This window comes from Balaenoptera physalus, assembly GCF_965194825.1.
Source record: "Balaenoptera physalus genome assembly, chromosome: 1".
Classification (NCBI taxonomy): domain Eukaryota; kingdom Metazoa; phylum Chordata; class Mammalia; order Artiodactyla; family Balaenopteridae; genus Balaenoptera; species Balaenoptera physalus.
This window is the reverse complement of record NC_138882.1, coordinates 152608621-152629780: the sequence shown is the minus strand read 5'-3', so window position 1 is coordinate 152629780 and position 21160 is coordinate 152608621. Positions and strand designations below refer to the sequence as shown.

Genomic DNA, 21160 nt, shown 5'->3' with positions numbered 1-21160 from the left:
TAATATGTAAATGAAAGATGAATACATAAATAGAGACTTCAGGAGGTAGATCTGGGCTAAAATACAGATGTGGAAGACCAGCATTTTTGTGATAGTTTTAAACTATGGCTGTGAATGGGATAGGCCAGTGTGAAGAGACTAGATCTATGAATGGAGCTCCTAGAAATACCAACAAGGAAAGGATGTGAATCATTACATGAGTCACTAAAATATATGTTTACCGTAAATGCTTACTCCTCTTTTAAAAGTATCTTTATATATCAAGAGTGCATTTTGAACTAGCATATTAAAATGCAAAAATTCTACAACAAAAATCACTTGGAACTGATAGTAAGACTAAGTAAGACTAAGGTCAGACTGTAATACATCTAAGCTGTGTTAAATGTTATCTATGAGATGAGGGCATATACAAACATATTTAAGTAAATAATATTTTAAGTAAGCATAAACAAGTGAGCTGTAAGGCTCTCTCTCTGTCTCTCTCCTTGAAAAGGAATCATTTCACAGCTTACAAAATACTGGAGCTAGTAGGGAACTTACATTATTTAGTATAATGCTTCATTTTTCAGATGAAGAAAATGAGACCTAGAAGTGTTAATGGCTTGCCCAAATCACAGACCTAGTTGGTGACAGAATTAGGACTAAAGTATTCTAAGCATTATGTCAGTTGCCTATGTGTGTATATTAATAGTATAGCAGTTTTTAAAAAATAGATATGGATAATACATATGTGCTATGCCTATTTTATTAAGAATCCCATGTATAGATAATCAAGGTAGAAGCTTAGTATATTATTTCACTGTGATTTTTGTATGAACTTGCATGAACGCTCTTAAAATATTTTTACAGATTTTTAATCTAAACTACATGTATTAGTAATAATATGTGTATATATATATATATATATATATATATATATGTCTATGTATGTTTCTCATTTAGTATATATAAAATTTTTTGGTTACATGTCATTGCTTATGCTTTCCACAGTGAGGGGGAAAATGGTATTTTGTGAAAAATAACATTCTGAGAGTTTCAGGGTGCCTTCTGGATAATGTAGTGCCATGGGAGATTCTAGATTGTATATTATTTCTCCCCATCTTCCCTCCCTTACTCCGTGTTTTTTATTTTTTTAACATCTCTACTGGAGTATAATTGCTTTACAATGTTCTGTTAGTTTCTGCTGTATAACAAAGTGAATCAGCTATATGTATACATATATCCCCATATCCCCTCCCTCTTGTGCCTCCCTCACACGCTCCCCATCCCACCCCTCTAGGTGATCACAAAGCACGGAGCTGATCTCCCTGTGCGATGCAGCTGCTTCCCACTAGCTATCTATTTTACATCATTTGGTAGTGTATATATGTCCATGCCACTCTCCCTCTTCGTCCCAGCTTACCCTGTCCCCGCCATCCCCCGTGTCCTGAAGTCCATTCTCTACATCTGCATGTTTATTCCTGTCCTGCCCCTGGGTTCATCAGAATCATTTTTTTTAGGTTCCATATATATGTGTTAGCATACAGTATTTGTTTTTCTCTTTCTGACTTAACTTCACTCTGAATGACAGACTCTAGGTCCATCCACCTCACTACAAATAACTCAATTTCGTTTCTTTTTATGGCTGAGTAATATTCCATTGTATATATGTGCCACATCTTCTTTATCCATTCTTCTGTCAATGGACACTTAGGTTGCTTCCATGTCCTGGCTAATGTAAATAGTGCTGCAATGAACATTGCGGTACATGTCTCTTTTTAAATTATGGTTTTCTCGGGGTATATGCCCAGTAGTGGGATTGCTGGGTCATATGGTAGTTCTATTTTTAGTTTTTTAAGGAACCTCCATACTGTTCTCCATAGTGGCTGTATCAATTTACATTCCCACCAACCGTGCAAGAAGTTTGCCTTTTCTCCACACCCTCTCCAGCATTTATTGTTTGTAGATTTTTTTGATGATGGCCATTCTGACTGGTGTGAGGTGAAACCTCATTGTGGTTTTGATTTGCATTTCGCTAATGATTAGTGATGTTGAGCATCTTTTCATGTGTTTGTTGGCAATCTGTATATCTTCTTTGGAGAAATGTCTATTTAGGTTTTACACCCATTTTTGGATTGGGTTGTTTGTTTTTTTGATATTGAGCTGTGTGAGCTACTTGTATATTTTGGAGATTAATCCTTTGTCAGGTGCTTCGTTTGCAAATATTTTCTCCTGTTCTGAGGGTTATCTTTCCGTCTTCTTTATGGTTTCCTTTGCTGTGCAAAAGCTTTTAAGTTTCATTAGGTCCAATTTGTTTATTTTTGTTTTTATTTCCATTTCTCTAGGAGGTGGGTCAAAAAGGATCTTGCTGTGATTTATGTCATAGAGTGTTCTGCTTATGTTTTCCTCGAAGAGTTTTATAGTGTCTGGCCTTACATTTAGGTCTTTAATCCATTTTGAGTTTATTTTTGTGTATGGTGTTAGGAAGTGTTCTAGTTTCATTCTTTTACATGAAGCTGTCCAGTTTTCCTAGCACCACTTATTGAAGAGGCTGTCTTTTCTCCATTGTATATTCTTGCCTCCTTTATCAAAGATAAGGTGACCATATGTGTATGGGTTTATCACTGAGCCTTCTATCCTGTTCCATTGATCTATATTTCTGTTTTTGTGCCAGTACCATACTGTCTTGATTACTGTAGCTTTGTAGTATAGTCTGAAGTTAGGGAGCTTGATTCCTCCAGGTCTGTTTTTCTTTCTCGAGATTGCTTTGGCTATTCAGGGTCTTTTGTGTTTCCATACAAATTGTAAAACTTTTTGTTTTAGTTCTGTGAAAAATGCCATTGGTAGTATAGTCATTTTCACAATGTTTATTCTTCCCGTCCAAGAACATGGTACATCTCTCCATCTGTTTGTATCGTCTTTAATTTCTTTCATCATTGTTTTATGGTTTTCTGCATACAGGTCTTTTGTCTCCTTAGGTAGGTTTATTCCTAGGTATTTTATTCTTTTTGTTGCAGTGGTAAATGGGAGTGTTTCCTTAATTTCTTTCAGATATTTCATAATTAGTGTATAGGAATGCAAAAGATTTCTGTACATTAATTTTGTCTCCTGCTTCTTTACCAAATTCATTGATTAGCTCTAGTAGCTTTCTGGTAGCATCTTTAGGATTCTCTATGTATAGTATCATGTCATCTGCAAACAGTGACAGTTTTACATCTTCTTTTCCGATTTGGATTCCTTTTATTTCTTTTTCTTCTCTGATTGCCGTGGCTAAAAATTCCAAAACTATGTTCAATAAAAGTGGTGAGAGTGGGCAGCCTTGCCTTGTTCCTAATCTTAGAGGAAATGGTTTCAGTTTTCCACCATTGAGAATGATGTTGGCTGTGGGTTTGTCATATATGGCCTTTATTATGTTGAGGTAGGTTCCCTCCCTGCCCACTTTCTGGAGAGTTTTTATCATAAATGGGTATTGAATTTTGTCAAAAGCTTATTGAGATTATTGTATAGTTTTTATCCTTCAATTTGTTAATATGGTGTATCACGTCGATTGCTTTGCATATATTGAAGAATCCTTGGATTCCTGGGATAAACCCCACTTGATCATGGTGTATGATCCTTTTAATGTGCTGTTGGATTCTGTTTGCAAGTATTTTGTTGAGGATTTTTGCATCTATGTTCATCAGTGACGTTGGCCTGTAGTTTTCTTTTTTTGTGACATCTTTGTCTGGTTTTCATATCAGGGTGATGGTGGCCTCGTAGAATGAGTTTGGGAGTGTTCCTCCCTCTGCTATATTTTGGAAGAGTTTGAGAAGGATAGGTGTTAACTCTTCTCTAAATGTTTGATAGAATTCGCCTGTGAAGCCATCTGGTCGTGGGCTTTTGTTTGCTGGAAGATTTTTAATCACAGTTTCAATTTCAGTGCTTATGATTGGTCTGTTCATATTTTCTATTTCTTCCTGGCTCAGTCTTGGAAGGTTTTCCTTTTTAAGAATCTGTCCATTTCTTCCAGGTTGTCCATTTTATTGGCATATAGTTGCTTGTAGTAATCTCTCATGATCCTTTGTACTTCTGCAGTGTCAGTTGTTGCTTCTCCTTTTTCATTTCTAATTCTGTTGATTTGAGTATTCTCCCTTTTTTTCTTTTTTTTTTTTTTTAAAGGTGCAACCCATTTTTTTAAAAATTTTATTATTTATTTATTTATTTATTTTTGGCTGTGTTGAGTCTTTGTTTCTGTGTGAGGGCTTTCTTTAGTTGTGGCGAGTGGGGGCCACTGTTCATCGCAGTGCACGGGCCTCTCACTATCTCGGCCTCTCTTGTTGCGGAGCACAGGCTCCAGATGCACAGGCTCAGTAATTGTGGCTCACGGACCTAGTTGCTCCGCGGCATGTGGGATCCTCCCAGACCAGGGCTCGAACCTGTGTCCCCTGCATTGGCAGGCAGATTCTCAACCACTGCACCACCAGGGAAGCCCTCCCTTTTTTTCTTGATGAGACTAGGTAAAGTTTTATCAATTTTGTTTATCTTCTCAAGGAACCAGCTTTTATTTTTATTGATCTTTGCTATTCTTTCCTTCATTTCTTCTTCATTTATTTCTAATCTAATCTGTATAATGTCTTTCCTTCTGCTAACTTTGGGGTGTTTTTGTTCTTCTTTCTCTAATTGCTTTAGGTGTAAGGTTAGGTTGTTTATTTGAGATGTTCCTTGTTTCTTGAGATAGGATTGTATTGCTATAAACTTCCCTCTTAGAACTGCTTTTGCTGCATCCCATAGGTTTTGGGTCGTCATGTTTTAATTGTCATTTGTGCATCCCATAGGTTTTGGGTCGTCGTGTTTTCATTGTCATTGATTTCTAGGTATTTTTTTATTTCCTCTTTTATTTCTTCACTCATCTCTTGGTTATTTAATAGCGTATTGTTTAGCCTCCATGTGTTTGTATTTTTTACAGTTTTTTTCCTGTAATTGATATCTAGTCTCATAATGTTGTGGTCGGAAAAGATACTTGATGCGATTTCAGTTTTCTTAAATTTACTGAGGCTTGATTTGTGTCCCAAGATATTATCTATCCTGGAGAATGTTCTATGTGCACATGAGAAGAAAGTGTATTCTGTTGTTTTTGGATGGAATGTCCTATAAATATCAATTAATTCCATCTGGTCTAATGTGTCATTTAAAGCTTGTGTTTCCTTATATATTTTCATTTTGGATGATCTGTTCATTGGTGAAAGTAGGGTGTTAAAGTCCCCTACTATGATTGTGTTACTGTCGATTTCCCTTCCCCCTTTATGGCTGTTAGCATTTGCCTTATGTATTGCGGTGCTCCTATGTTGGGTGCATAAATATTTACAATTGTTATACCTTCTTCTTGGATTGATCCCTTGATCATTATGTAGTGTCCTTCTTTGTCTCTTGTAATAGTCTTTATTTTAAAGTCCATTTTGTCTGATACGAGTATTGTTACTCCAGCTTTCTTTTGATTTCCATTTGCATGGAATATCTTTTTCCATCCCCTCACTTTCAGTCTGTATGTGTCCCTAGGTCTGAAGTGGGTCTCTTGTAGACAGCATATATATGGGTCTTGTTTTTGTATCCATTCAGCCAGTCTGTGTCTTTTGGTGGGAGCATTTAATCCATTTACATTTAAGGTAATTATCGATATGTATGTTCCTTTTACCATTTTCTTAATTGTTTTGTGTTTGTTATTGTAGGTCTTTTCCTTCTCTTCTGTTTCCTGCCTAGAGAAATTCCTTTAGCATTTGTTGTAAAGCTGGTTTGGTGGTTTTGAATTCTGTTAGCTTTTGCTTGTCTGTAAAGGTTTTAATTTTTCCATCGAATCTGAATGAGATCCTTGCTGGGTAGAGTAATCTTGGTTGTAGGTTTTTCCCTTTCATCACCTTAAGTATATCATGACACTCCCTTCTGGCTTGCAGAGTTTCTGCTGAAAGAGCAGCTGTTAACCTTATGGGGATTCCCTTGTGTGTTATTTGTTGCTTTTCCCTTGCTGCTTTTAATATTTTTTCTTTGTATTTAATTTTTGATAGTTTGATTAATATGTGTCTTGGTGTGTTTCTCCTTGGATTTATCCTGTATGGGACTCTCTGCGCTTCCTGGACTTGATTATTTCCTTTCCCATATTAGGGAAGTTTTCGAATATAATCTCTTCAAATACTTTCTCAGACCCTTTCTTTTTCTCTTCTTTTTCTGGGACCCCTGTAATTCAAATGTTGGTGCTTTTAATGTTGTCCCAGAGGTGTCTGACACTGTCCTCAATTCTTTTCATTCTGTTTTCTTTATTCTGCTCTGCAGCAGTTATTTCCATTATTCTATCTTCCAGATCACTTACCAGTTCTTTTGCCTCAGTGATTCTGCTATTGATTCCTTCTAGAGTGGTTTTAATTTCATTTATTGTGTTATTTATCATCGTTTGTTTGCTCTTTATTTCTTCTAGGTACTTGTTAAACATTTCTTGTATTTTCTCCATTCTGTTTCCTAGATTTTGGATCACCTTTACTATCATTACTCTGAATTCTTTTTCAGGTAGACTCCCTATTTCCTCTTCATTTGTTTGGCCTGTTGGGTTTTTACCTTGCTCCTTCATCTGCTGCATATTTCTCTGTCTTCTCATTATGTTTAACTTACTGTGTTTGGGATCTCCTTTTCGCAGGCTGCAGGTTCATAGTTCCTGTTATTTTTGGTGTCTTCCCCCAGTGTGTGAGGTTGGTTCAGTGGCTTGTGTAGGCTTCCTGGTGAGGGCGACTGGTGCCTGTGTTCTGGTGGGTGGGGTGGATCTTGTCCTTCTGGTGGGCAGGGCTGCATCTGGTGGTGTGTTTTCGGGTGTCTGTGAACTTAGTATGACGTTAGGCAGCCTCTCTGCTAATGGGTGGTGTTGTATTCCTGTATTGCTAGTTGTTTGGCATGGGGCCTCTAGCACTGGAGCTTTCTGGCCATTGGGTGGAGCTGTGTCTTAGTGTTAAGATGGAGATCTCTGGGAGAGCTCTTGCCAATTGATATTGCTTTGGGCCGGGAGGTCTCTGGTGGTCCAGTGTCCTGGACTCAGCTCTCCCACCTTGGAGGCTCAGGCCCAACATCTGGCCAGAGCACCAAGACCCTGCCGGCTGCATGGCTTGGAAGAAAAGGAAGGAAAAAATATGAACAGATAAAACCCCAAAACAAATGTTAAAAGCAAAACTAAACAGACAAAATCATAGAAAGTAACATACACATGCACACTCACAAAAAGAAAAAAGGAAAAAAAAAAGGAAGCAAACCAATAAACAAACCCACCAATGATAACAAGCACTAAAAACTAAACTAAGATAAACATAAAACCAAAAACAAGTCAGACGCAGAAAGCAAACCCCAAGTCAGCAGTTGCTCCCAAAGTCCACCACCTCAATTTTGGGAACATTCATTGTCTATTCAGGTATTCCACAGATACAGGGTTTATCAAGTTGATTGCAGGGATTTAATCCACTGGTCCTGAGGCTGCACGGAGAAATTTCCCTTTCTCTTCTTTGTTCACACAGCTCCTGGGGTTCAGCTTTGGTTTTGACCCTGTCTCTTCACATAGGCCACCCTCAGGCATCTGTTCCCCGCCCAGACAGGAGGGCGTTAAAGCAGTGGCTGATCAGGGCTCTCTTGCTCACTCAGGCTGGGGAAAGGGAGGGGTACGGTAGTCATAATTGGAATGTGGGACAAGCCTGCGGCGGCAGAGGCTGGCATGACCTTGCAACAGCCTGAAGTGCACCATGTGTTCTCCCAGGGAAGTTGTACCTGGATCACAGGACCGTGGCAGTGGTGTGCTGCACAGGCTCCCGGGGTGGGTGTGGAAAGTGACCTGCACTTGCACACAGGATTCTTGGTGGCAGCAGAGGCAGTGTTAGCGGTCCATGCCTGTCTCTGGGGTCCGAAATGATAGCCATGGCTCATGCCCATCTCTGAAGCTCACTTAGGTGGTGCTCTGCCATCTGTGGGCACATGGAGCAGGAAGCCCCTCTCCTTGCACACCCCGAAACAATGGTCTTTGGCCTCTCCAGCAGGTTAAGACTCTTTCCCGGCCTCCCTCCCAGCTAGCTGTGGCGCACTAGCCCCCTTCAGGGTGTCTTCACGCAGCCAGCACCAGTCCTCTCCCTGGGGTCTGATCTCCAAAGCCCAAGCCTCAGCTTCCAGCCTCTACCTGCTCTGGCGGGTGAGCAGACAAGCCGTCTCAGGCTGGTGAGTGCTGGTTGGCACCGATCCTCTGTGCGGGAATCTCTCTGCTTTGCCCTCTGCACCCCTATTGCTGCGCTCTCCTCTGTGGCTCTGAAGCTTCCCCCCTGCCCACCCCCCGTCCCCGCCAGTGAAGGGACTTCCTAGTGTGTGGAAACTTCCTCCTTCACAGCTCCCTCCCAGAGGTTTAGGTCCCGTCCCTATCCTTTTGTCTCTGTTTATTCTTTTTTCTTTTGCCCTATCCAGGTACGTGGGGACTTTGTTGCCTTTTGGGAAGTCTGAGGTCTTCTCCCAGTGTTCAGTAGGTGTTCTGTAGGAGTTGTTCCACATGTAGATGTATTTTTGTTGTATTTGTGGGGAGGAAGGTGATCTCCACATCTTACTCCTGCATCTTGAAGGTCTCCTCCTCCATGTTTTACTCTTATGTTTTGCAAACAGACATTCAGAACATGAATTTCAATGAATTGTTATCTACCAGATTATTTTTTTGGAGTTAATCTCTGGTTATTTCCCTCTCTTACTCAAAAACCTTTATTGGCTTTGTGTTGCCTTTAGAATAAACTGTGTACTCTGATATTCAGTGCTCTACATAATCTGATCCTATATTTCCAGTCTCATTTCCCACCAGTAGTCTCCCCATACTTACAGTGAAGCCAAACTAAACATTACTTGGTTTGTTGTATACTTTGATGATTTCCTACTTCTTTACCTGTGATCCTGATGCCCCCCCCACACACCATGCTATTTCCCAAAACCCCAACTATCTATATCCTATCAGTTCTCTTAAGTCGTATCAATGACCACTTTCTCCATGAGTTCTCCCCTGATGATCTTCCCAGATAGAAGCAATTTCTTCTTCTGAATGCCTTTAATTATCTTTAAAAACTATTTGGTATGTAGAAAAGTGTATAAGCATGTATATTAGTAATTGTTCAAGTTATAAAGCCTAATAACAAAATAACCACCCACAAACAAAATACCCAATTTGGGAAATAAAAATGACCAATCCACTGAAACTCTCCTTTTTCTTTCCTGATTACATCTTCCTTCCAGACTTCCCATCCTCAACCCCTAGGGTAACCATTGTCTTTAATCTTGTGTTATACTTTTCTTGCTTTTTAAAAGTAATTTTATCACAAATGTTTGCATCTCTAAGGATTATATTACTTCGTGTGTTTGTGAACTTTATACAAATGTTATCACACTGTACACATTTTTTGTGCTTTGTTTTTTTCACTCTACCATATGTTTCTGGCATTCATTCATGCCTCTAGTTCGTTCATTTTCAGGCTACTGTTTTATACGAACTACATAAATTTACCACAGTTTATTAATTCTCTTTATGATGAACAGTTTGTTCTTCTTACCAGTTTACTGTTATTCAGATATGTTCTTTAAATTTTTTTGTACATGTATACTTATGAGTATAAGTTTATAAGGTATGTATTTCTTCAACTTTATTAGATGATGTTAAATTATTTCCCAGAGAGGTTTTCCAGTTTATATCTATCTGTCCCCATCTTCAGTGTATAAGAGTTGCCAACATTTGATATTATGAGAGTTTTAATTTTTGCCAGTCTGGTGGATATAAAACGGTGTCTCATTTCGAATTGCATTTCACTATTTATGAGGCTGATCATATGTTCATATATTTATTAGCGATGTACATTTTGTATTCTGTGACAAATATGTCCCTGTTTATGTCTTTTACTCATGTTTCTATTATGTTAGCATTTTCTTTGGGATTCCTTTAATTTTTTCAACGTAAACACTCAACTATGACCTTTTTCTGACAGAGTTAAGTTATTCAGTATGTATTAGCTTTCTATTACTATATTTCTAACCCACAAACTTAGTGGCTTGAAACAACACAAATTTATTATCTCATAGTTTCCATAGGAAAGGAGTCCAGGCACAGCTTAGCTGAATCTTCGGCTCAGGGTGCCTCAAGGTGTCAGCCATGCTGGGCTTCTCATTTGGAGCCCAAGGTCCTCAGGTTGTTGGCAGAATTCACTTTCTTACAAATCCCTGCTTTCTTTTAGCTGTTGGTTGGGGAGTACTCTCGGCTCCTAGAGGCTGCCTGCTGTTCCTTGCCTCATGGCTCCGTAGATAGTTTACAACATGGATGTTTCCTTTCTTTCAGGTCATCAAGAGTGTGTCTCTGCTTTGATTCTCTGACCTCTAGACCTAGATTTAAAGACCTTTTCTCAGGCCCACTCTGATAATCTCCCTGTTGATGAACTCAAAGTTTGTTAATTAGTAACCTAATCATGGGAGTGACACCCATCATATTCATAGGTGTTTTCCCCACGCAAGGGGAGGGAATTAAACAAGGCATGTACACCAGGGAGCAGACAGAATTCTGCCTCAGAGCGTTTCTATCCTCCCTAACGTGACACAGACCTAAGCATGCTTCACTCATTTAATATCTTTACCATTCTTACTATTATTGTGGTTGGTTTTACCTTTTGTAAAAGAAAAAATAATTGTTTTTACTTAATTCAATTATATTCAATTTTCAATATCAGTATCAAAAATCAGTATCAATATTCAATTCAATCAAAATTATTAAATTTGCCACTATATTTTCTGTATATCTGCTATTTTGGTATCCCATATTTCCATTAGGACTTGCTTTTCTTGTTGAAATACATCTTTTTATTAGTTCTCTTGGTGAGGGCCTGTGGTTGTTAAACTCCATTAGTCCTTGTATGTTTGAAATATTTTGCCATCACTCTTGAATAATTAGTTGGCTACAAAATTCTAGGTTAACAGATTTTTTTCCCTTCCTCTCTTCCTTCTTTCTCTCATTCGTTCATTTCTTCCTTTAACCTCCCCTTAGCAGGTACTTTGAAGGTATTACTTCGTTGTCTTCTGGCATCTCCTGCAGTCTAGTTTTTTTTCTTTCTTTTTTTAACAGGTAGTTATTTGTCTTTTCTCTTTGGCTTTTAGGATTTTCTCTTTATCCTTGATTATCTGTAAGTCCACTATTAAAGTTCTCTGTTTTTGTTAGTCAGATTTATGAGGTATAATTTATATCCAATAATATGTGCCTTTTCAGACATATATTACTGTATATAAATATACATGTATTCAGTTCAGTGAGTCTAGACAAACAGATACAGTCAGGTAACAACCACCAATATCAAGATATATAATGTTTTCATCATCTCTAAACCTTGCCTCATGTCCCTTTGTATTTAATCCCCTCCCCTTACCGTCTGTCCCTGGCAACTATTGATTTGATTTCTGTCCCTCTAGTTTTGCATTTTCCAGAAGGTTATATAAATGGAATCTCACTGTTGTGTTTGGCTTATTTCACTTAACGCAGTGCTTTTGAGATTCATCTATATGGTTGAATGGATGTATGTACCACAATTTGTTTATCCATTCACCTGCAATGTATGAAAAGTTCCAATTGTTCTGGATCCTTGCCACCACTTGATACTCCTTTAAAAAAAAAAAGCCTTTCTGATGAGTGTTTAGTGGTATCTCTTTGTGGTTTTAATATGCATTTCCTTAATAACTAATGATATTGACCATCTTTTCATATGCTTATTTGCCATCTGTAGCTCTTTTTTTGCCCATTTAAAAATTGGGTTGTTTTCTTAATGAGTTATTGGTACTACATAAATTTTGGATACAAGTCTTTTATCATATAGTGCGTTTTGCAGATATTATGTTCCAGTCTATGACTTATGTTTTTCATTTTCTTAACTATCTTTCAAAGAGTAGAAGCTTTAATATTTGATAGAAGTCCAATTTATCAGTTTTTCTTTTATAGTTCATCTTCAGTTTCCTAAAAAATCTTTGCCTTAACCCAAGGTCACCAAAATTTTCACCTGTATTTTTCTGGAAGTTGTATAGTCATAGCTTTTACATATAGATCTATGATTAATTTGGAGTTAATTTTTGTACAGGGAATGGGGTAAGTCTTGAAGTTTTGTTTTCAAAGTTTTGTTTTGGGAATTTTTTTGTGCATTTTGTTTTTGATTTTTTCCTGCTTATAGATAGATATTCAGTTGTTCCACGGCCATTTGTTAAAAAGACTATACTTTTGCCATTGAATTACCTTGGTCCTGTTTTTGAATATTAGTTTACCTTCTATGCATGGGTTTCTTTCTGGACTCTATTCCATGGGTCTATATGTGTACACATATGTGGATTTATTTTTACTACTGAGTACTAAACGTGTACTTTTGATCTGAAAACATTTCTTTCTTTACTTTGGAAAATTCTTAATTATTATCTCTTTCAGTGTTACTACTCTTTTATTCCCAATGTTGTCTATTTTTGGAAACCTTTTTTTGATGTTGGGGCCTCTGAAATCAGTCTTCAATATCTCTTAACTACTCTTTTGTATAATTTTTCTCTTTGCTTTTTTGTGCTGGATCCTGGGTACATTGTTCAGTGAATTCTTCCAGTTTAATATTTCTCTCTTCAAGAAGATTATTAAGAGAAATGTTAATGTGAATTGATTAATATTTAATAATCAATTATAATAATTATATAATTATTAAGGGTATAATAAGGTTTACACTGTTACTGATTTTCAACTTTTAGATTTAACTTCAGAACAAAGCAAGAAGACAAATATAAGCACAGAACATAAATATTAACCTTGTAGGTTAGATCATTTCTACATTTGAAAACAGCTTTTTGTTCCCTTTAAATTATTCACAATTTTACATTTGCGGACTTGTTTATCTTCTCTCAACTATTTCTTGGGTGTCCTAAATCTAATCCTTATGAATTGAGAGCACATTTGTGTAGCCTAGTAACATGGTGATGAATGTGATGGCACAATTAAAGCTGCCTTAAACCTTCCATTGTCTTCCCACTGCAATTAGAATAAACTCCAATTTTATAAAGGTCCTATATGATCTAGTCCTTAAAGGTCTCTTTGACCTTATCTCTTAATACTCCTTAGTTTGCTTTAGCTACATTGATCATCTTTGTGACTTTTGAACCTGTCATACTCATTTCCGATTCATGACTTTTGAATTTACTCCTGCCCGACCTGGAGTGCTGTTCTTTTCAGAGCTTTACTGGCTGATTTCTTCTCTTCATTCAGGTCTGTTCTCAAATGTTTCTTTCTCTGAGGATTTTCCCTGACTCTCATGGCTAAAGAAGTATTCTCTCCCCTTCCCCCATCAATCATTCACATTACCTTCCTTGTTGTATTTTCTTCAAAACATTTATCACTAACTTTACTAACTGAAATTGTTTGTTTGTCTTCCTTCATTAGGATATAAGCTCTATGAGGGCAAGAGTTTTATCTGTCTGGGTCAACTCTGTATACCAACCTTTAGAACAAATGGTCTGGCACGTTGGAGAGGCTTAATTTAAAATCCGTGAGTTGGGGAGTAAATCAGTTGGTGTGATGTCACTAGCAAGCTTTTTTTGTCATTTGGCGGAAAATCACCTGGAGGAAAGGAGTCCTGAGAGAACACTTCTGTTAATAAAAATGCTGTGCTTATTATTCTTGACTTCCTGTTCCCACTGGGACTTGGGGACAAGGGAAAATACTATTTAGATCAGCTTAAGAGTGTTTCTGAGACCCAGTGTGTCTCTGGTCCCTGAGAAAGAAATACCATGGGTCACTCAAGCAGGTCACTTGGGAAGTTTCTATAATTTCAGATCTTTGAAAGATCTTTTTCTTTTTATTATCTCTTTTTTGTCACCTACTCTCATTCTGTAGTCTTCCTTATTTTTTTCCTTTAAATTGTAGCCACCTGGGTTAACCCAGATGCACTTTTAAAGTCTTTTTTTTTTTTTAAAGGAACTCCTTTATTTACTTATTTATTTATTTATTTTTGGCTGTGTTGGGTCTCCGTCTCTGCGCAAGGGCTTTACTCCAGTTGCGGCGAGCGGGAGCCACTCTTCATCGCGGTGCGCGGGCCTCTCACTAACGCGGCCTCTCTTGTTGCGGAGCACAGGCTGCAGACGCGCAGGCTCAGTAGTTGTGGCTCACAGGCCCAGCTGCACCGCGGCATGTGGTATCTTCCCAGACCAGGGCTCGAACCCGTGTCCCCCGCATCGGCAGGCACGCTCTCAACCACTGAGCCACCAGGGAAGCCCCAGATGCACTTTTGATTAGTTTAAATTTCTTTCTTATCCTGTATAGATTTATCAAAAGGCAATGTAAACTTTAAGGCACTATATTACTGATTTGTATGGTGTTAAATACATTCAACTTCTTTGAATTTTATTTTTATTAATGTGTAATATACTAATAAAATTATAGGCCTCAAACACAATGAAGTTTGATCTTTCATTTTTAAAAAATATTTATTTATTTATCTATTTACCTATCTATTTATTTATTTTGGCTGCACTGGGTCTTGGTTGTGGCACGCGGGATCTTTTAGTTGCTGGCACGTGGACTTCTTAGCTGCAGCATGTGGACTCTTAGTTGCAGCACGCGGACTTCTTAATTGCGGCATGCGAACTCTTAGTTGCGGCATGCATGTGGGATCTAGTTCCCTGTCCAGGGATGGAACCCGGGCCCCCTGCATTGGGAGTGCAGAGTCTTACCCACTGGACCACCAGGGAAGTCCCTGATCTTTCATTTTTTTAATGTGAAAGTTTATCTCAGCCTAAGAATTAACTTAGACAACAATGTATTTAGAATATTTTTAAGCTAATTTTTGTACTTAAAGTGTACTTCTGATCTGAAAACACATTTCTTTCTTTAATTTGGAAAATTCTTAGTTATTCTCTCTTTGAGTATTACTTCTCTTTCACTCCCAACATTGCTTTCTTTTGGAATTCTTTTTAATGTTGGAGCCCCAGTTTAAGTCTTCAAATGAAAGCCTTTTTTGGTCAAATTCTCATACCCTGTATTTTATTTTAGTTGATATCTATACCCAAGGAATGTTACTTATTTTTAGATGAGGTGATAAATGGCAATCTAAACTAAATTATTCATTAAAATTGATAGAGATCTATCAATTTTTAAGAAAATAAATGCTTAAAAAATAAAAGATATATTTTATAATGTAAAGGGACATAAGAATCTGCGTGTGATTGCGTAGGGAGGAGGGTTTTTAGGTGGTAGAAGCAGAAAAGTTATTAGTATCTGTGGAAAAATAACCAGTAATAGATTCCAGTCTCTTATAGGGAGATCCCAAAGGAATAATGAATGAATGCTTTGAGTACCAAGCTTAACACAGTTTTCACCTCTGAGCTGTATTCACTAGGGCATTCTTGTGAAAGATAAACATTATGCTGTCATTAGCGCTTTAGAGGACTCCTGTGGTGTAGTCTCCATTGTGGAGGGAAAAAAATCTTCTCTTTTGTTTCCCATTCTCTCCCCACACCCCAACTCAAGTGAAAAGATGAAAATTTATAAAAACTTTACTCTAAAATCTTTGATAAAGCAAAGAAAGTTGTATAATGTTTGGTTGATCATTCATTATATGTATATTTGCATTATAAAAGTAATAGTTAACATTTTTTGAGAACAAACTGTGCAAGGTGCTGCTTGGCATTTTACATATATTCTATCATTTATTCACATCAGATCTGAAATTTAGTATAATCTTCCCCTGTTGTCACAGATGTTGAGGCTCACAGAAGTCAAGTAACTTGCCCCCAATCTCATAATAGTAAATGATGGATCTAGTGTTCAAACCCATGTCTCTGAGACTCCAAAATCTGATTTTTTTCAAAATAACATACTACTTCCTTGATATGGGGATTATTTTGTTTTTATAGATCTGGCCCAGCAGCTTAAACATAAAGCCAGAGTTGGGGGTTTTTTCCCCCTAGGTTCTCACTTATTTTTTATGTTTTAATTTAATTAAATTAATTAATTTATTTTTTGGCCGTGCCAAGTGGCATGCGGGATCCTAGTTCCCCAACCAGGGGTCAAACCCGGGCCCCCTGCATTGGGAACGTGGAGTCTTAACCACTGGACCTCCAGGGAGGTCCCCCAGATTTTGTTAATCCTGGGGCAAGGGTACTACCCCTAAATGTATTTGGCAGATGATGATGTGCAGGTGAGCATGGCTTTCAGTCATAAAGTTTCTGGGTTTTGTGGGGAGGTGTTCCCTTCACTTGTGGTCCCTACTGTCAGCATAGCTTCCACTTCACTCAAGGATTGTGTGTTCCGTCATTGAACTGTTCTGCAAATAGACTCTATTTTTCAGGGAAAGTAAGCATTAACTTCTCTGACGGCGATTTCTGTATTTGCTGTTATTTCCTTCAGAGGTATCAAAGGAAGCTTGCACATGTCTAGTGAACAAATCTGCTGTTACATTATTGAACAGCTCTTGTCATGAAGTTCTTTTGTAGTTCTAAACTGAGGAAAATGTCTCCTTAATGAAGGGTGATTTGTTGCTGTTTCATTCAGAAAATATTTGAATTAGAAAGTGCTTAGTTAAGAGCGTTTGCAACTAAAAAACAAAAGACCTGCCTAATATGAATTTAAATAAACCCTAAGTTGTTTATGTTTCATATTTGTCTCAACCAAAAATAGAATAAATCCTGTCTGTGTTACTACTTTCTCCATAAATTTTCCTCCCTTAATATCTCATATATAGCTGTACTTAATGTCTTAATTCGTTATGTTCATGAATTGAATTTATTTACTCAAAGGGATTGTAAGCTCTGTGAGAGCAGGTACCTAATCTTAACATTTTTTTTTGTGACATTTGAGGCAATAATTTTTATACTGAGACCTCTAAAGTAATTCATACAGTAAGTTTAGTCTAAAGGAAGGCATCAATATTTTTGGCTTTTAGCCAGACAAACTAGAGTGTGATAATACAAGGTATTTTATGCTCACCAGAAGCCCTGATAAAATTGGAAAACAAATTTTCATTTAACAAATGCCATTTATTTAAAAACAACTTTATAAATATGATATGTGTCTTTCATAGTGAAAGGTTGGGAATTATTGTTTGGTAGTGTCTGGCCCAGTGCTGATAATAATGATTATAAAAAATATGATTGGTTTATTGATGGTAATTAATGTACTTTTTTGTTTTAGGGAATGTTGTAGGCAACTTGGGACATTCCTTCTTCAGTCAAAGTTTCCTTGGCAGTAAAGAACATGGCGGATTCTTATATGTGACATCTACTTACCAGTCACTGCAAGACCTAGTACTCCCAACCCCACCTTACTTGTTTGGGATTCTCATCCAGAAATGGGAAACTCCTTGGGCTAAAGTGTTTCCCATCCGACTAATGTTGAGACTTGGAGCCGAATATCGACGTAAGTATAAAATACCCTCTTCTAAGCCATTTGACCAAGACATAATGACTAAACAGACTTGAGATATTCAGAGAGCCCCATGGTGATACAATTAAACGGAAGTATTCTTTTGAAATAGCTAAGCTAAATTTGGCCAGTGTCTCTACTTATTTTGGCTATAATGGGAAGAACTCAAAATAACATTATTGCCTTGTAAACTTACTGGTTTTATAGGTTAATTGGTAGATACATGATCATCTTCAGAAAAAATGAATATCAACTTAACAAGTAACTTTATTTTTTATAGTATCTATATATGGTAAGTATATTTTTTGTCACTTGGTTGGAAAATAGTTATGACAAATTATATTTTATATAATGTAATAGATACTGGAAGCTAGTGGTATAGAGATCACTCTCAGCTGGTAAAGTAAGCAACAAAAGAGCCTCCTTGCCCATGGCCGTAGCAGTGCAACTAAGCTGTGATTGTTTTTAAAGACATTAAGGCCTAAATGCAAGCTTTACTTTATTTTATTTTATTATTATTTTATTTATTTATTTATTTCTGACTGTGTTGTGTCTTTAGTTGCGGCACGCGGGATCTTTCTTTGCAGCACACAGGCTTCTCTCTAGTTGTGGCGAGCAGGCTCCAGAGTGCGCGGGCTCAGTAGTTGTGGCACATGGGCTCCAGAGCGTGTGGGCTCTGTAGTTGAGGCACACGGGCTCAGTACTTGCAGCGCGCGGGCTAGTTGCCCCCCCAGCATGTGGAATCTTAGTTCCCTGACCAGGGATTGAACCTGCATCCCCTGCATTGGAAGGCAGATTCTTAACCACTGGACCACCAGGGAAGTCCTATGCAAGCTTTATTTTAAACTTTATATCTTTTCCTAATCAAGATTGCCGTGGTCTAGGAATCAGACCACTTGAATAAAGTTCTTAACTCTGCCACTTATCTAGCTCTGTAACTTTGGGTGAAGTCATTCAGGTTATCTGATTGTCAGTTTCCTTTGCAACTGGAGATAATAATATTTGCCTTTTATATTGCATGGTATTATTAAGAGGATCAAATGAGATAATTAAAAATTATTTTATAAAACATAAAACAGTATTATATGTTTTCAGCAGGTCACCTTCAGTCTTTCACTTATTCATTCATTCAACAAGAATTTAATAAAGGCCTACCATGTGTGATAAATCCGGAATTCAGAAATGGCTGAGACGTGGTTATAGGCTCTTGGGAACCTTTGTAAGGAAGACATAGAAATCATAATTATAGTAGTATATTATGTCAAAACACATGTTCAAAGTTAACAGAGTTCTTTGGGAGTTCAAAGATGGGCTCTAACTTCACCAAGAATGAAGGACCAAGGTACCTCTGGACTGAACTGTGAAAGAAGCATATGAATCAGCTAAATGAAGTAGGGAAAGGAAAGGATTGTGTGCAGAGGAAAAACATTTGTATTTTCCTGTGTTGTACAGGCAGTTTAAACTGCAAAGTTCGAGGAGTGAGCCAGCTAATAGGATCACCTAGTGTTTGGCTTGTCTAAGGAGGGTCCTGAGTCAGAAATGTGTAGAGTGAACTCTTTTAGACTTCCTGAGCACAGAGGAATCAGGAGATACTTGTTTCCTGGAATATATTAATCTAGTTTGGGAAAGAGTGCTTCTTAAGACATGTAGTTCATTTTTGAAACAGCTGCATCAAAAGACTGGTGTGGTTTGTAGAAGGCTCCAAATTTGTCTGTGATGCTGTTATGGTAAATACTTTCTGAGCCCTAAATTTTATGCTCTAATGAGTCATTACAATTATATTTTGAGAACTCTATGCAACATGATGTCTCTTTTACCAAAATTTTAAGCTGCCAAACTTAGTCTGATCATTTCTCATTTCCATAGTTTATCCTTGCCCACTGTTCAGTGTCAGATTTCGGAAGCCATTGTTTGGAGAGACGGGGCATACCATCATGAATCTTCTTGCAGTAAGTTGGGAATTTTTATTTTCTTTTTCCTTACTGGGGTTTGCATGAGAAGGAAGAGAAGGATTTTATTATTTTGTTAATACCCTGCTTCTTCACGTAGGTGAAGATTTATGCCATAGGAAAAGAACAGAACATGTATGTTCTTTGGAAAGTATATGGAGGTTTGGAATGAAATAGTACAGGATTCTGGCTCTTGGTTATATACTAACTAAGTGACCTTGCAGGATTATTGTGAGGAGTAGTTATACTTAAAGCACCCAGCATTATGTCGTGTTTTAATTTTAAGCCTGGCATCCTGGTGGTGTCCCCTGTGTCTGTGTAGCTTACTCTTTTGCCAAAGATTGGTCAGAGATTGTGTTCAAATACCTCTAGCCAGTAAGGCATCTATACTTTCTTGATGGATCTGCATGGACTGGGATTCAAACATCATTCTTTTCTTTTCTGCTGGACTCACTCATGTCTCCTCTGCATATGCACGGGCTCTAACCCTGTTGACCAAGAAGGTTGGTTGGCTTGGGCCCATTAAAGTCACTGCTGCACATGTGCACAGACTAAGGTCAGTCCTGGGTATTTGGAGAGTTTATGAAGTTCCCTATGTCTGTCTCATTACCAGAACTTCTTCTTAAATCTCTGGCTAGTCTGCCTGCTCATTACTTGCTCCAAATAGGCTAGCAACCTCAGGCTAACAGAGCCACTGGTCCTTTTCACTAGCCACTGAGATTACCACTTTAACTGAGACACCCCAAATCAAGCAAGATCCTTCAAGCAGCAAAGCTTATTGTTTTCATAAACTACCTTGCCCTGGCTGAACTATGAACAGGGCTAAAGGCAGCCCCAGGCAAGAAAATCACAGATTCAACTCTATTCTTCTTACTTGAAGTTCAGTAGTTTTTATGAATGAACACATCTCAGTGTATTGTATGTCTTTGGTCTAATTCCAGGGCACTGAAATGGTTTTTTTGTTTGTTTGTTTTGTTTTTTTAATAAATCTACCCAACTGTTTAGTTGCTTTTGGGGGACTTGTTTATTTCCTCACTCTGTCATGCGATTGTAGTTATAGTTCCAGTTATCTTTAAAAGAGATGTAAACAATAAGAAAGCTTCTTGTAGGTTTACCCATGTAGTTGCCATTTCCAGTGCTTTTCATTCCTTTGTATAAATCTATATTTCCATCTCGTGTCATTGTCCTTCTACCTGAAAGATTTCCTGTAATGTTTCTTATAGTGTGGATTGGCTGGTGGTGAATTCTTTTAGCATCTGTATTTCTAACAATGTCCTTTGTATTTGAAAGATACTCTTGCTGGATGTAGAATTCTAGGCTGACAGTTTAATTCTTTGAGAATTTTAAAGATATGCTCTATTGCCTTCCAGTTTGCATTTTTTCAGATGAGAAATATGTATTCCCTCCTTTGTTCCTATCTACATAATGTTTTATCCTTCTCTCTTTGCTTTGAAATTTTTCTTTTTATCACTATTTTTGAGCCATTTGATTACGTGCCTTGGTATAGTTTTTTCCATGTTTCTTGCGCTGGGGTTTTCTGAGCTTCTTAGATCTGTGGGTTTATAGTTTTCATTAAATAATTTTTCTGTCCACCCCTCCTCTCCTTCAGGGACTCCATTGTTAATAGACTTATTAGCCTGCTTGAAATTGTTTCACAGCTCACTAATGCTCTCTTTATTTCTTTTTCAGTGTTTTTTTTTCCTCTGTGTGTTCATTTTGGACAGGTTTTTTTTATTGCTGTGTCCTCAAGTTCACTAATCTTTTATTTCTATTTATTTTTTTCTGAGTTAGAACTTTTAAA

At 37.5% G+C, this 21160-nt stretch overlaps 1 protein-coding gene and 1 long non-coding RNA gene across 7 annotated transcripts in view; one reads left to right on the top strand and one right to left on the bottom strand.

Moving 5' to 3' along the window:
* The window catches only part of ZFYVE9 (zinc finger FYVE-type containing 9), a 189701-nt gene that overhangs the window by 120184 nt on the left and 48357 nt on the right, over window positions 1-21160 (top strand). For all 6 annotated transcript variants that reach the window (XM_082428846.1, XM_082428847.1, XM_082428848.1 and 3 more), the window contains 2 exons: window positions 17180-17404; window positions 19277-19359. In XM_082428846.1, coding sequence (XP_082284972.1) covers window positions 17180-17404; window positions 19277-19359 — 308 coding nt within the window. The remainder of the gene's footprint in view (window positions 1-17179; window positions 17405-19276; window positions 19360-21160) is intronic.
* LOC309645790 lies at window positions 685-17171 on the bottom strand. Its single transcript, XR_014255065.1, has 2 exons — window positions 14255-17171; window positions 685-13919 (listed from the first exon to the last, which is right to left on the bottom strand). It is a non-coding gene; the product is annotated as an uncharacterized lncRNA (long non-coding RNA).